Below are 13,866 nucleotides of genomic sequence, written 5' to 3'. Positions count from 1 at the left end.
TCACCACAATTTGCTGGCTTAACCTTGTCAGATGTGGCAAGCTGGAGAGGAAATTGAAGGTAAAAGGTGTCTAAGCATCATATCTGAAACATTAGAGTATTTGTTCTATTTACAGCATACATTAAAATACAGGAAAGAATTGATAACAATTCCACACTAAGCAATGTTTTTTGTATGGAGCTTGGTGATCTCGGTAAATCAGGAATATTCTTAATAAGGACCAGAGAAACCAGAGAAAACTTTTCCATCAGGCTGTGTTGTGATAATGATACTATCTGGAGTAGACAGATCTCTTCAGTGAACCCTGTACTCCTGCTGGATCAGATCAGTGCCCATAATGGTTGACTGCAGCCAGAGGGTCTCCACCAACTGACACAAAACACGGCGCCAAGACAGAAGCGAGACAGATGGACAAATAGACAGATAGACATTCAGACAGACATCCTGTCTCGAACCACAAATAGATACAACAATTAAGTCAGGTCTGGTCATTTTCATTTCACTGACCTTCGCCCTCACCTCCTACACATGTAAGGAGACAAATTACTACTGCAGTTGGATTTGACTAAAAACTCCAATGCATGAGAAAATGCTACGTGAATACTGAGACAGCGGACATAAATCATACCTGTATTTGATCTGTGGGGCTCTAGGCGGGGGCGATGTGACAGCTAGCATGCACATGTCTCTGAACCCTTAAGGGGCTGAAATGGGTCACTTGTTTTGCAGAGCCAGCTATATTTTCAGTGGTGTATAAATCCAGCGACAACTGTGGTAAGTTTTGCCTTTAAAGTGAGTTTGATCAATGACCATAAGAGTTTGAAATTTCAAAAGAATCCGAATATCTAATGAATGCTGAAAGTAGGATGGTTGATTCAAATGACACACTGTAATGGTGCTCTCATCATCAAATTCCTATTTACAGCAAGACTGCTGCTACAATGATGAATTTTACCACTAGCTAGAATGAGTGAAAGGTCACAAAGAAAGGGAATCCTGCTGGCTAAGCCTGGGCAATATGGATAAAATCCTCTATCCCGATAATTATATATATCACGATGTGGCATGTATTCTGGAAATTCATAAAACAGTCTATATGAAATAACCACATGGGAAGGGCTATTTTTTTACACTCCTGTGAGAATAAAATACTTCACAAATGTAAATAAAGAAGAAGAAAGTACTGAATATTATCTAATTGTATTATGAACTTAAGTGCAAAATTAACATAACGAGCAATTGCCACAACGTAAAGTTGTCTGAATTATATAAGAAATAGTGCCAGGACGCAGTTTGGCCGCTGTTTTTCCAACATTGCGATAGAAATTGTACAGAAAAATATATATGACGGACATTTTTATATTGTTTTGACAATAAACATCTTCCTTCTTCTATCACGTACTGAAGGACTGTATCTCAATATATCTCTATATCTGCTCACATACAGTATGTGAAATCATGGCTTATGTAATCCAGTTGATGTTAATCATATTGAACTGTGTGGTAAAGGTTGATTATAGATCTAAAACTGCAATTTTCAAATAATTCCCTTAGGTATTTCAGATAACACTTTCTGACGTTTAAGTCAATGTGCTTATTATTGTCAATTTAAACAAACAGAATTGTATTTCAGAAAATCTCGATTTTTTTTTCTCTCACAATATCGATTTAATCGAAAGATCAAATTATCATATTAAATTTCTGCCTTGCGCTGGCCCTATACCTCCCTCTCTTAACAGAAAGACTTATATCTCAGTTAAAGGTCCATGTTTTCCTGTTTTCGTCAGCTGCAATGGTATGCTTATGTCTGCTTGCTATACAGTACTTTCCATGTCAAGGGTATACAGTGTACCTGTCTTTGGCTATGGATCAGTGCCACTTTACAAGTCGCATGCACTGCACACACATACAACAATGTTTATTCCACAAAAACATTACCAAAATTATACAGTATCATTCTCTGGTGTCCCAAGGGAGATTACTATGTTACATCAGGAAGTGCCCTTCTAAGTTTCCACCATTGTAATTGTACGCTTTAGATCCAGACTTTGTTTTCTGCCTTTCAGAGCCAGTTTTAAAACCCAAGAGGTGGCTAGTCTCCAGGCTAGGCGAAATCACAATTGCATTAAACACCAAAAGAGCATTACATCAGAGCCAGCAGGGCCCTGTGGTCCAAGACACCTGTAATAGAGTTTCCCCTCTCACAGACGCAAAAACATTTCAACTCCTATCGTATGGAAGGTTTACCTGCTCCTGCCTGCACGGAACTATGCTGCTGCAACTGATCAAATCAAGCCTAACAAATTGCATTTGTTGAGAAGGATCAAATGCTAGTGCCCACAAAAAACATATTAGCAGCCTGATCTACACCGAATACCCTTGGCATAGTATTGGATTAACAAAGTAACATTGAAAAAGAGAAGAGGATGTGTAGAAATCCAAACTGACTCCTTTCCTCTGCTTTCCCTTGCTGCTGTGCTCCTCTGAACGCTGAGGAATTACCACAATAGTATGCAAGTAAGGACCGAGATGGAGGAAAAACCCTTACATGCAAAGAGATGTATTGGATTACTGTAAATTCAGCTACATACTGCATGCCAATCTCAACATTGAAGTACATGGTAGGTTAGGATGGATAGATATAATTCATCTTCTAAACTACCACACCCTAGGATAACAGACAACTTTTGAAGCATTTTCTCAAGTTCATCTAAAAATGATCTGACAAATCAACACTTATGTCAATTATTCTCACTATGGAATACATGAAAACGATCAAATTTAAACATTTGGTAATGGGAAAGGGAGATATTTTACTTGTTTGTTATTAAAATAAACAGAGACAGAGATGTCTGGGATGAACTGGTGTGTGAAACCCAGGGGAGAGAGAGAGTGAGAGAGTATGGGAGAGAGCGAAAGAGAGAGAGACTAAGGGGCCTGACTGTCTGACAGACAGGCAGGCAGATGGACAGGAACTTGGCATAAGGGAATATGATTCTGCAAGAGAGTGATCCATAAAGACTGGAGGAGGTCGAAGGGCACACTCTCTATAATGACTCATCATCACTCAGTGGTGTCCATTCTGGGATGACCTGTGTGTGTGTGTGTGTGTGTGTGTGTGTGTGTGTGTGTGTGTGTGTGTGTGTGTGTGTGTGTGTGTGTGTTAGTGTGTGTGTTAGTGTGTGTCTGGGAGAAAGGGCCAGTGGATCTGCTGAGAGATAGTGCAGGATAAACGACTAGTTCTGCTATTCTAGGCCTCTAGGGAGAAAAGAAAGATCTCAGTGTTGTTTTATCAGAGCCTTGGCCAAATACTGTCACCCACAACATCAATTTATCCCCTCATCAACATTGAAAAAAGGGTTGAGGAAAAACATGAGTGGGAAGGTGATGTTGCATTCACTTGGTTATGAAATATGATAAATGTTGCAAAGTGTATGGAATTCATTCTATTAAAGGCAGCCTGTGTTTGACTTCTCCGGGCTGGGTAAACACCACTGGACGGACCTCGCCGTGGCAGCAGTTCCCGTGGTAGCGTGGTGGGCAGCGGAGGCGGGGTCACAGGGGAGTTGTGGCGTTTTCATGAACCGATTTTTTTTTTATTCACAGCCAGTCATTACTTTTACTACAGCGCAGCCTGAGCTGACCACTAAAACGGCGGTGCAGACTGCCAACACCTCGTACGTGGAATTCATATAACAATGGCTCACATTAAATTCCCCTGCTGCATTCTCAATCAAGCTGCAGTGGCAATGACTGTGTCTGTGTGCGTTTATGTGCGTGCACATTCAAGGGATCATATTTTTAGTTGTGCAGCATCGGATGAATATCTCCATTTCTTGGCAGTTGACAGCCTGTTTGTCATCCACTCTACAACCAAGAACTGACCTTCAGCAGCACAACTACCTTTATCCTGCCATACCTCTCCTTTCCCCTCCCTTCATCCCTACATCTGCACTGCCTCTTTCACCCTCTAGCTTTTTCGACCGTACCTCCCTATACTTCTCCCTCACTTTTTGCACTCTTCCCTTCTACGGCCTTTGTCATTGATCGCTGATGCGATTGGCTGCCTCCATGCTCAGTAATGACCTGCCCTGGTAACCAGCCGGCTGCTCTGCTCGGCCCCTCGTAGATTGAACTGTCAGATGGCAGCGATTAATGGCCGGAGAGAGACACAGACTCACACCTGCAATGTCCCAGACTGTGCTGCCCTGCCAATACGTTGTCCCATCCCAGCTCAGCAGGTACTACATGTCCATGTATATGTGAGTGTGTTGTGTCCAGATCTCTCATAAGGATGGATAAATATTCATACATCTTTAGGTGCATGTGTTTATGGGTGCCCATAAATCTTTCCTTTTATACATGTATATGCCTGTGAGGGTATGCATGCATTCTGCCCTGATGCAGTGGCTGATGGGAAGGTATTAAGAGAGGGACAGTCAGAGTCCATAAAAAGGCACGAGAAAGGACACAAAAAATGTCAATTAATAAAAATAATGATGAACATGTATAATCTTACGCAAAGGACTGTCAAAACATGAATGGTGATTAAAAAATAAAGTAATATCACCAATACATAGTACATATAACTAACTATACTATACTATAACTAAACTAACCACAGTTGGCTCCACAACTTATATGACAGCACGTAATCCTTTCTCTTCTGCAGTGCTAAACTCTTTTGCCCCCTGCTCTTCTTTATTACTATATTAGTTATAATTGCACCAGTAATCGTTAACTTATTCTACCGTTCACACTTGAGACACTCTGTGCAGAATTAGGATAAATGCCTAAAATGTTAACATATGTTTAGTCCTTGAACAGAGATGAGTGGGGTGTTTGGTCTGGTCTCGCTCTGTCTGTCTGTTGAGCCGAGTACTGCAAGCCCACGCGGCTGTCCCGTGTTGTACTTGGCTGGCCGTATGCTAACTGTCAGCGCGGTATCTCCTTACGCTGATGAATGGGTAGTTTCCAGACCTTTCCCAAAGCTGTCATTCCCTTGTTCCAACGATTCATCCAGAGGAATGGTCGAGAAAAACAAGGGCTCCTCCGCCTGCCCACCAGCCTCCCTCAACGGGGAGTGCCAACGGCGAGACGGGCATGGAAGCTAAATTTAAAATGCTCCCTTTAAAAGGGGAAAAAGAGACAGGGAGCGAAGGAGGAGGGAGATAAAGAGTGAAAGAAATGTAGACAAAACGCAGTAGAAGAAAGAAAAATGAGAAACAAGAAATGTGGAGGTAGAGAACAAGAAAGAAACCGAAAGAGAAAAAAAGAGAGACAGAAGATGGAAGGAGCATAATCCTCTGAACAGTGAACATGTGAATATCAGGTCAGTAGGGGTTTGGCGTGGTGTGTGAAACGGAGATAAAATCGATTAGCTTGTCCACTGACCCAGTGAGCAGCGGGGCCCCCCATTGCCCCAGTACTGCCACAGCCCTGACAGAGACATCCAGGCCCAGAGGCCCCTGGGGTTCCCTTCTGGACACTGAGGTGAATAAAGTGGTGCCCTCCTGTCAAACTAAAGCCCTCAAGCACCAGCATAACAACAAACCATGCTGCAATGCTTCACTGCTCTCTGATTCCACAGGAGACAGAAAAGATGTAGTGTGGGCTACGGAAAGAGGACACAGTGTGTAAGAGCTGGTGCTCAAAATACCGAACTAAGGTATATACTTAAAGAAAAATATCGTCTGGATAAACTGACACCCACTTTTAATTTGAGGCAGAATATCTGCTCATTCTAGCATAGGGAAATATTTCTACAACCCACCTCTGCCACTCATCACTTCCTATCATCCAAATAGAAACACTAAACACACAATTTTAAGAGATGACACAACTATGTAATGATTCCAGAAATGTTATTATTTTCTTAGAAATTTCTAAAAACACTGGCCTGTTTAACCCACCTGTTGATAGACCCTAAAACCTCTCCCTATCCTTTTATCACCTTGTTTTCCTCACATGATTTCCTCAGTCAGATCACTGGGTGAGCAGCACCTCTTTGATTCCTGGCTCATTGTAGTGTATCTGACCCTGGAGGTCACAGAGTGGAAAGAAGTGGATGTGTCACAACTAAGCTCTTCTCCGTGTTAGAATAATATTTCTATGGTGCATTTAGGATGCTAACGCTAATCAAAACAGGACATCCTGAGGAGGGCCCTGCTCTCTCTTCCCTGGCCCCGCTCACAGACCAACCGCTTTATGTTTTTGTGTTTGTGGAGGAGCGACAATCCCAGGAAGCCGCAAGAAGGGTTCATCAAAGCTCCGAGCGGGGGGCCCCGGCTGCAGGATCTCTGGAATGCGGCGTGGAAAGGAATCTCTACTGTCCTATTGTTCCCTTGTTTCCTCAGTCTCATCACACGCCGGCACGTCAGGTTCACTTACAGGTAAGAAGCACTAATCAGCCCTGCATTCCTTTCCACAGCCGAATTCTTTCCTCTGCTGCGACCCTGGCTGACCAACAACACTTGTGCACACACAGAAGGTGCACGGCTTATACAGACACACGTACACAGAAGGGAAGTCATCAAGACAGATCTCTGAGGACAGGGATGTGGTGTTTCCTTTTCTTAGACAAGGGATTGGAACAGTGAGATGAACACTGATGATGCGTAACGATGCATGGCTTTTTTGTAATAGAAAGGTGGTCAAAATCTTCTAAAACTGGGCCCGTGGATCTAAGAGATGTCCCATTCCTTCCAGAAATAATAAGAACCGTAAGAAAATGTGGTTCACCTAACATAAAACATAAATTTCTACAAATTGTTTATTTACTCCGGGTAAAAAAAAGAAAGAAAAGATGACGCTCAGATAACTACCATCCAAAACAATGCTATAATATTTATAATTAATCTTTAAGATGGTTGACCTCACTGCCGCTAACTATCTTGCCTTTAATAATGAATTCATAGCTTATCATAAGTTTTCCTCTTTGTCTCTCACTGTCACTATCACGGTTTCAGTACTGCAACACAGGCAAGACAGCTGCTATCAGATCCAATCAGGTGAATGCGCTGTAGCACAAACTTCATCAGGAAGGCCCCAGCTTTGATCACATCTCCTGCCCTCATCTCTTCCGTCCTGTGGGGGTGAAAGGTCACTGCTTAATGAGCTTCAGGGTGGAGGTTGGAGGGGCTTGTTGTGGGAGAGATGAAAGGTGTACAGGAATCACACACACATAGTACACAAACACATAAATGAACACACCTGACTGCTCTGTCCTATCCTTCCTTTTCAGCTACAGATGGGCATGACCCGATGCCCCGTTTAGCCCCTGTTAATCCGAAATGACTCTCCTCCTCTCCGCCCCTCCCTTCCTCACTCCTTCCATCCCTCGGGCCAGCCTGCTCCACCCAGGGAGATCCCCGAGCAGTGCTGGAACATACTGTTATCACCACATTCACAAAGCGATTGTTGGGTAATTCCTGTTTATAGCCATGTACTCTTTCCAGTGTGTAAGAGTGAAAAAAGCCCACGGTTCTCTCTGTCAACTCTCAATGACAGTTATCAAAAATAATGTCCACAAGCAAGCACTTAAGAATACCTGCCAGTACAAAGATATTTACTATTAATTCAAAAGAACATTGGAAAAAAATATTAAAACATGGGCAGCTGGGATGAAATTGACAAATACACTTTCTGTACCCATTTATTCTTATTTGGGGTTACTGGGTGAGATATTTTTTTAAAAAGTTAACCGATCATACTGCAGCTTGTAAACTGACACGCAGGCATAACATCATGTCTGCAGTCTGGAGCAGCACACAAAGATTGGCAGCTAGAATAAAGTCATATCAGGCCTTGTTTAGTCTTTCTCCTCATAAAAGCACTCAACAATGTAGTAAAGTGACTTCGGGTAGTTAGCTGATGTGAGACATGAGGCCAGAGTGTGGGGCCCTGTTTCTACCACCTGCTTCAGGTAATTGATTGGAATATAAAATGATTGACTTTCTTTAATTAGCTAACAGACATCTCTTCTCAAAGCATGCCAAGGAGTGCTAACTTCACACCGCCTCATTAATAGCCTGGGCGAAGCGCACCATCAGCAATCTGTTGACATTATAACTCCTCAGACATCATAACGACACAAATCAGTTTGATGTCTGGGTAAACTTTTCAACTCAGCAAAATGCCATTTATCTCAGACCAATTTGTGATGAGAAAATGGCGTCATGTCATGCATTTGACGACTGTGTGTGCTGTATACTCAGAGCACCTTTGTTTTGTGCATACGCACTAGAACTTGTACATAAACACTCAGCTCCTCCAAATAAGCACACACACACACACACACCATGCTCGCCTCCCCTCCAAGCGCACACAAACACAGGCACAATCTATAAAAATATGCTTAGCTTGGGACTGCTCTGTTGATAATGACCTCAACCTTGGCACCGTACTAGGCCAGACCAGACTGCCGGCAGACTGGAGGCTTTTGTGTGGACTCCCTATCTCTAACTCCATGACCTTTAGAGGGGAGAAGAAAGCAGAAATGCCTTTTTTTATTTAGAAGGGGTAAGGCTCGGTCATTGTTCTGTATTGGTACGGTTTCCCTGTGGTAAACACACAGCGGTTCCCAGGCTTGACATGTTGCTGCACATACCCCACCCACCCATCCTCCCTCCATCCATCCCTTGGTGTTCCCACACTGCCCCGTCTGGGTCGCTGCACCATACCACCCCCAACAACAACACACACACAACCATCAGCATACAAACACTATTGACGCACCCATAAAGCACCACTACACACTTGCTTTTTCGCCTGCCACCAGGGCCAGCATTCGAAAACTAATGTCTGTCTGTGCTCTTTAATGCATTATGAAATTCTCCACATAGCCTACACGATGCACTGAGATTGAGGAGAGCATTGAGTGCAGCTGGAAGAGAGGGAGTAGAAGCCCCTGGGGCAGGGCCACTGTGTCAGGGTCTGAGAGGGGACCCATGACGAGGCCTGGAAGCTCCCTAGTTGCTTGGGACAGGGGCCATCCTTCAAGCGGGTGACAACAGTGCATAAACAAACCACTAACCTCATCAGCTCTCTGTTTACTGCCCTGAGACCGAGTCCTGGGTGACTCATTAACATCAGAGACCTTCCAAAAAGAGCCATTTTCTGAGAGAGGGAGGAGGAGGGGAGGAACACTTCTCCCATCATAAGAGAGGAGGAAAGTGGACGACATGTCAGACAGATGAGGGCGTTGATAGATGAGAGGGCCTGGGTCAGTCCTCCTGCCACCCCAAACTCTCCAACGCACACACAAACATACACACACACACACACACACACACACACACACACACACACACACACACACACACGCACACACTTGTATCTCAAAACACAACTGATGTGTTTCTGATATGCTTTACACCTGGCTGGACAAGCTTTCATTAGCTTAACTATTATAAGCAACACTGCTGCTTGTTCATAAGTGTGCTTGTTTGCTGTTACTCCTCCTTAGACTGCTCACATAATTGTTACACATGTGGGGCTTTGAAGTAGAAGACAGTCACCTTTGTATTTCATGTGATTTCAAGTTAGAGTGGGAATTTGACACACAATCTTCCATCAAAAGCAAACTCAAAAAAGTCAGCAGGAAAGAATTTTAAGTCCTTAAAATGAATGACTACAATATTTTAAGTGAACCAGATGGAAAAAAAAAAAATTCCTATCAATTTAAACAAGCGAATTGTTTGATTATTCCTGAAGTGCTTGGCTTAAGTGATCTGTCCTTTTCTGGTTTTAGGATGTAGTACTGACTGTTTTGGCAATTAATTAATATGAATTCACTCAATGCTACTTGATATTTTTAAGAAAACACGATAAGAAAAAAATGCTGGCCTATATGGTCATTTATTTGCATCAGAAAATAAATTCAAAGCAACAATTAATGAAAGCCCAAGAACACAGAAAAGAGTAACCTAACCTCTGCCCCACTGATTCTTGACCCAGTCCGTTACTGAAGGAGATATGGGACATTTGTATACGGAGCTTTGGCACCAAGCGGGGAGCAGGCAAAGAGCACCGCTCCGGGACAACAAGGGCTGTTTAATGGGGTCTCTATTTCACTTTCCTCGCGCCGGCCCGCTCCCTCTCACCTTTTAAATGGGCCGATCTATTAACCGTTTTAATGAGCTCCGCCAGACAAACGCGAGATGCATGGCCCATTGCACAATGTGAGGAGATCGACGCACTCCTCCGCTCCAAAGAGGAGAGGCGCTGACAGAAACCGAGGTCTCTCTCTCTCTCTCTCTCTCTCTCTCTCTCTCTCTCTCTCTCTCTCTCTCTCTCTCTCTCTCTCTCTCTCTCTCTCTCTCTCTCTCTCTCTCGTCTAAAAAGTGATATGTGCCACATTTTTTTGACACAGGCAGATCAATGAGTGATAGTTGACTAAATATTGTGGTAAATGTGAAAAATGCACACATGCGTGTGCCTGAGGACCCAAACTGGATTTGAATGCCCTATTGCCACTTGCTTAGTTTCCAAATAATTTTCATGGAACTTTCTTTTAGGTCTGTATTTTTGTTTACACGGCGTTAAAAATGGAATTTACCACTGCAAGTGGGTTATGTGAGATTCACCGTCACCATACAATATCAAAGACCATTATATACATTCTAATCAACATGTTTTTATTGAGACACAAATATGCTAAGTGGACCTTTATTTAGGCCTACACGGAGCTAGTTTGGATCACCAAAGCCCCCCCTCCTCCTCCATCGTTCTGTATAACCCACACTTCAGCACGGGGTGCGGCCTGCGTGCACGCCTTGGCTATACTTAGTTGGGAAGCAAAAGCGAGTTTTTGTGGCGCACCGCATTACATCTGGACGTGCGGACTAATCAGTCAACCTCCATCAATCACTCTTACGTTTATCACCTCTCCATCACCTCCTCTATTACATCCACCCCTCTTTTTTTATCACACGACTGTTCTGCAAGGAGGCCCCGTACATGCCCGTTTTAACACGACTTCTCCGGACAGGCGGGAGGCACACACTGAACGCATTTACCAGCAGAGCTCTTATGAGGGGTCTGGGAATTTAAATATTCACTGTTGACACTGTGCAGACCTGGCTGGGGGCCAGAGCGGGCCCGCTCCTCCTGGGACCCAGAACATTCCCCCATTCTGACTGAAGAGGTAGAAATCTTCGTCTACCATCTCGAGAATAATACTCGTTAAATACACGCGGAATTATTCCTCCTAGAGAGAGTGTGTCTTTAATTGTTTGCAGGTAGGCCTATGGAGGGAATGGATTCCTCTTTGTGTACGTTTCTATACACTGCAATAAAAACTAGTCTAAAAGTTTTGTGTTGTACGTTCAAGAGAGACCTGGGAAGGGCCGCTAAAAATAAAATAAAGTGTATTCTTCCCTGATAATGATGACAGTGTGTGTGTGTGTGTGTGTGTGTGTGTGTGTGTGTGTGTGTGTGTGTGTGTGTGTGTGTGTGTGTGTGTGTGTGTGTGTGTGTGTGTGTGTGTGTGTGTGTGTGGTGTGTGTGTGTGTGTGTGTGTTTGTGTGTGCACCTATTCCCTAAACCCTATCACATTTATTTCTAAATATTCGGGTGACAGAATCACAAACGTTATATACATTCATGTTTGCGATGACTTCATCAGGGTGTCTGTGAAAAATATCCATTAAACAGTAACTTGCTCTTAACTGACCACATAACTTCCCCATAACCTGCTGCTTATGGGAGTTAATTTTTCAAATCATTTTAGACACATGTTGCAGCTGCTACACCATTTAGTTGTTTTCACTTGTGTGCAAAAAAAAAAAAATTACTGGTAGTCTATATGCAAAACGGGATGTAAACACTGGTCACTGAACTGACTGAAACCCATAAAAATCACAACATCCATACATAAAACCTCTGCAAACACTAGAATATTTGCAGGTCTGGGCCATTCTGGTTTGACCTCCCTGTCCAATTTATAATAAAAAAAAATCTGCAACTGACGATTAACTGTGTGCGTTTTACAATAAGGATACCATCAGCAATTAAAAGTCAAGTGAAAGGCAACACAGCACAACAATGTACGAAAAACGCGAATGAAAAATATAACTATAACAGGAGGACTGATTGACACAGCCTTAGAAAAAAATATATAATTCTTAATAATTTATTTTAGGGAAAATCAATGCACGACTAGCAATATCAATCATCTCCTTGCATAAATTCTGATTAGGTCCAAGTAATAAAATCGATTTAATGACAAGAGTGTTTCGATATTACACTTAATATAATCAAACCCATTGAACATTTTAAGTTATTGTTTTTGACCCTAAATGTATTTTTAACAAAGTACAAGAAGTCTGCCTCGTGCAATAATCAAATTACATGCAGTGTAAATTCCGTAACACTCGTGCATCAAAAGAAATAAAACATCAAAGTGTGGATTTGTTTTTTATCAGAGTGCCATATAATTTAACAATCAACACACATTACGCAGTAATAAGAGCTAGAATTAACTGCATGACTCACATACACGCACACAAACACACACACACACATACACACACATACACACAATCACAAACAAGTTCCCCTTCCCTGCGACATTTACCATGCCTGTCTAAATCCTCGTTTTCTCCTTATTTCTCGCCATCAACCTGCCTTTTCCAAGTTGCTCCCCGCAAACTTAAGTGACCAGCAGCCCACAGCAGCAGAGTGCAGCAATTGAAATACAACTGCCGATGCACGGGACATGGGATTTTTAACCTACAATACACCACATTACACTACAGCGCCCACTACATGCAACGAGCAAGTCCAATACTGGAGCGGACGCCCCGCACAAAGTTCCTCCATCGCTGCCTTAACTTTAAACTTTACACTGTTCTCGTGACAGCGTTTCATTCTTTCCTTCGCGACAACATCATCGGTTCGTCTCTCTTAACAGGAAAAGTGGGGATTCGGGTTTTCTGGTGGAAATGAAATCGTTACAGAAACTATTGATAGACGCAGTGATAACAGCGACAGTCTATAGGTAAATAAGATGGCATGTTGCAAAAGGAAAAAAAAAGAAAGGGATGTTGCACCTACTCGTGGCCAGTTTCCGTGCCCTGCCTTTGGACCTCATGGTGCCAGTCTCTCGGCGTGGGTTTGTTTGGATTTTTTCTTGGATCTTTTTTCCTCCTTTTTGTTTTTTCTCTGTCCTTTTTCTCTGAGTTTCTCAATCCAAACGCGCTATCTCTCCAGCATTGTCAGTCTGGACACCTTCGCACATGCGCACAGCCCGAGATCTGCCGGCAGCAAGTGCCAGAAAAAGTTTGGGACGATTTATCACTTTTGATATTAAGCTGATCTGATCAAGATGTGTGAATCGTGGACATCTCCTTTCCTATCAGAGTTTCGAACGATTACTGAGTGAGAACTCCGGGCACACTGCAAAAAATGTCCAACGATGTTGCTGCCACAGATTCAGTCGTGTTGTTTATCCAACACGTGAGGAAAGTTTCTAATTGAGATGCATCTAGTGCTGTTTGGACTTGTTTCAGGACCTATGTCGAAACAAGAGACATTTATCGTACAAAGAGGCAACACTAATAGTCAGATTTGACAAAATGATTAAGTCAAAATCAAGTTTAACTACAATGAAGCAATGTTATAATGATATGCCAATCTCTTTAAAGAAAAAAAGTTTGAGAATGAGCACTTAATGAAATGCTTTTATAAGATGGATATTTTTTGCAGTGCAGTCAGCACCTCGGATCTACAGAGTGTCGAGGAAATTAATTATAACGATCCCTATTCTCAATCTTTACCACGCACCTTTTTCCTTTAAATGAAGTCACATTAATCAATGTTCACTTAAATTACCAATGCTGGATATAGTCATTAAAGATTTTATAA

The 13,866-nt window shown here is 42.7% G+C and overlaps 1 protein-coding gene across 12 annotated transcripts in view; it reads right to left on the bottom strand.

Annotated features, from left to right (window-relative positions):
- Positions 1-13,176, bottom strand: part of mecom (MDS1 and EVI1 complex locus) — a 133,195-nt gene extending 120,019 nt beyond the window's left edge. For all 12 annotated transcript variants that reach the window (XM_083914615.1, XM_083914623.1, XM_083914620.1 and 9 more), the window contains exon 1: positions 13,057-13,176. In XM_083914615.1, the coding sequence (XP_083770741.1) occupies positions 13,057-13,093 (37 nt within the window). In that variant the 5' untranslated portion in view covers positions 13,094-13,176. The remainder of the gene's footprint in view (positions 1-13,056) is intronic.
- Positions 13,177-13,866: the final 690 nt, after the last annotated feature.

This window comes from Echiichthys vipera (assembly GCF_963691815.1).
Source record: "Echiichthys vipera genome assembly, chromosome: 5".
In the NCBI taxonomy this organism is placed as follows: domain Eukaryota; kingdom Metazoa; phylum Chordata; class Actinopteri; order Perciformes; family Trachinidae; genus Echiichthys; species Echiichthys vipera.
This window is presented reverse-complemented; position numbering and strand designations above follow the sequence as displayed.